Raw genomic sequence first — 2,615 nt, forward strand, 5'->3', positions numbered from 1 at the left:
GCCTGGAATTTTTTTTTTTGGGTGGGGGGGAAGTTGGTAACTGATAACAACAATCAATGTCAACTTCCCTAATCTGACCTATCCCAAGGGCTTTCTGATATAGACCTCTCTCCCCCAAGCTCCATTACTTTTTATCAAACCAAGCACATCTCTTCAATAGAAGGCAAAAATTAACAAGCCACATGTAGCATAAATGATTCAGTATTGTGATTCAGTCTGGATATCCTAGAGGGTAGTGCCAACACCTGCTGCTAAGGAGAGATCTGTAGCTTTCTGACAGTATACTTCAACCTGCTTTGTTAAATCCTGTGCTTTGACAATGTGCCCACCTGGGTTCATCAAATATTATGTCTCTGTTATATAGTGGCATTGATAAAAAGTAATATACTTTCTGTTTCTTATAGGAAGTAGTTTCTGACATGAATATTCTGCTTTTGATGATACATGTTCTAGGTATAATCTCTGCTTCTCCAGTAAGTATGAAAAAACGAACTAGCATACTGCACTAAAATGATTGGTATAATCCATTACCTTATTTTTTAGATTTATAGGCCACCCTCCCCAGAGACAGCTCAGGGAGGCTTTTAAATGTAATTTTTAAACTTACAGTTTAAAATTAAATACATTATTAAAAACAGATAACACATTAAAATAGAATAATGTATAAAAAACAACAAACAATAGATTCCCCAAACAGTGTCAGCCAAACTTGACTCCTCCTGCCCATATAAAAAGATCTTAAAATGTTTCCAGAAGATGCCTACCCTCCTCCCCCCTGCTCTGACAGGCTGCAAGGCAGAAGGAGTTCTAGGACTGGGGAGTGACTCCTGAGAACAAACTTTATTTCATAGATTTGCACTTTTGGCGCTTATGTCCAAGTGTCATGGAAAGAGTTAGGAATTTACAAGGATTTCATGAGCTAGTCCTGAAATGGTCATTCAGTCCATTACTGAAATGACTGTCATATTTCCATGTATTATATTGTAGTTGCATCCACAGTGTAAATTGGTGAATTTGCAAAATTTAACAAAGAATGCTGTTTTTTTCTTGATCTCTTCTATTTCATCAGAGAGGTCTAAATTGTCTGAATCTTTCTCTCTCTCTCTCTCCTCTCTCTCTCTCTATATATATAAATAAAAAACACTGATACACTATTTTATATATATAAAACACTGATACACTATTTTGATACTGTGTTCATACGCTTTTAATTTTACTTAAACCTTTATTGCAAAAAAACCCCCAAAACAAGTGACTAGTAAATTAATTTATGACTTTGCATTTAACTATATACACTTCACTTTTAATTCTGAATTATAAGTCTTCAGTCAAACTGTTCCTAATGAAGTCTGTAAGGGGAAATAACCCTGACTTGAAATTTACCTGTTACTATTACAATATCAAAGGAATCTTCTACTAGTCTAATGCTGGTGCTGGATTCATTGTCTTCTAACTAACATCTTTCTATAGTGAATGATGGGTATTGTGCAAATTACAGTGGATTTTCCCAACTATTAGGAAATTATTAATAATAATTCATTTGCATGTCAAAGTTACTTTCTTCAATGCTATTGTATCTTGTGATGTTAAATAAAATATACATTTATTTTGCTTCAGTAAAATAATACTGCTATCTGCTGTGACCCTTTGGCAGATTAAAAGGAGTGCCAATCTACCTGGAAGTGAATATGAGGCAAGCATTGCCAGTTTTAATGTCATTGACACAGACAAAGAAGTCTTAAGCAACAGCTCTGAGAATGATGTGGGGAACAAACAAAATGGTGAGAACAGAAACTATGGGCACCTGGAGGAAACAAAATTAATTAATTTTACAAGTGGACTGGATCAGACTGAAGAGGTGTCTACCATTGATAGCAATATCCAAGGCACTCATAAGGATAAATCTAATAATCAGCTAAACCAAGAGGACACTAGTCTCCAGAAGAGCAATGATGCTGCTGAGAACAATATCCAGCAAACACAAAGTGTTGATGATAATGTTGAGCTCCAAAGAGGAAAAGGCATTAACAGTCCTTACATAGACCCACATGTTAGCAGAAATGGCACTGAACAAAATCATTCTGAACAGCTGAACTGGAAAAATGTAGGGCATGATTCAGCTTTGGAAGAAGAGGAGTTTGTGCCTCAGGAAACGGTGTTCTCTTCTGAAAAGCAAGATATGGTAAAGCCCCACATTACCAGCCACTTTAATACAGAGAGACAGGACAATGAAATACATAAAGGCCATCTTCATTTTGACACCTATTATTTTAGTCACGAAGCCATGCAAGAGGAGGATGCAGGTAATGGCAGCGATGGGAATGAAGCTATCTCCAGTCAGCAGGAAGAAAACAATAGTGACTCTGTTCAGTCTGCTCAACAAAATGGCCAAGACATGGCCAGTGACGTGAAGAGTTCAAGTGAATCTAGTCAAGATGATACTAATGAGTTAAGTGCTCCCAGCAGCTCCAGTGACTCAACAGATTCCAGTCATTCAAGCAACTCTAGTGATCCCAGGGATCCAAGCAATTCCAAGAAATCCGGTGAAACAGGCAGTACTTTGCCATAAGCCTAACAGTGACATCCCAAGATATTGAATACTAGTAGCAGAATCA

The 2,615-nt window shown here is 36.9% G+C and overlaps 1 protein-coding gene across 1 annotated transcript; it reads left to right on the top strand.

Moving 5' to 3' along the window:
• Positions 1-419: 419 nt before the first annotated feature.
• Positions 420-2,569, top strand: LOC149870881 (uncharacterized). Its single transcript, XM_090034769.1, has 2 exons — positions 420-473; positions 1,655-2,569. The coding sequence occupies exons 1-2, from the start codon at positions 420-422 to the stop codon at positions 2,567-2,569; spliced, it is 969 nt and encodes a 322-aa protein (XP_089890895.1).
• Positions 2,570-2,615: the final 46 nt, after the last annotated feature.

The sequence above is a fragment of the Crocodylus siamensis genome, chromosome 2 (genome assembly GCF_052110815.1).
Source record: "Crocodylus siamensis isolate JL-2025a chromosome 2, ASM5211081v1, whole genome shotgun sequence".
Lineage (NCBI taxonomy): Eukaryota > Metazoa > Chordata > Crocodylia > Crocodylidae > Crocodylus > Crocodylus siamensis.

Coding starts and splice junctions, on each gene's coding strand:
- LOC149870881 (XM_090034769.1), top strand. CDS start 420: ATGAATATTCTGCTTTTGATGATACATGTTCTAGGTATAATCTCTGCT. Junction 474..1,654: donor GTATAATCTCTGCTTCTCCA/GTAAGTATGAAA, acceptor ACCCTTTGGCAG/ATTAAAAGGAGTGCCAATCT.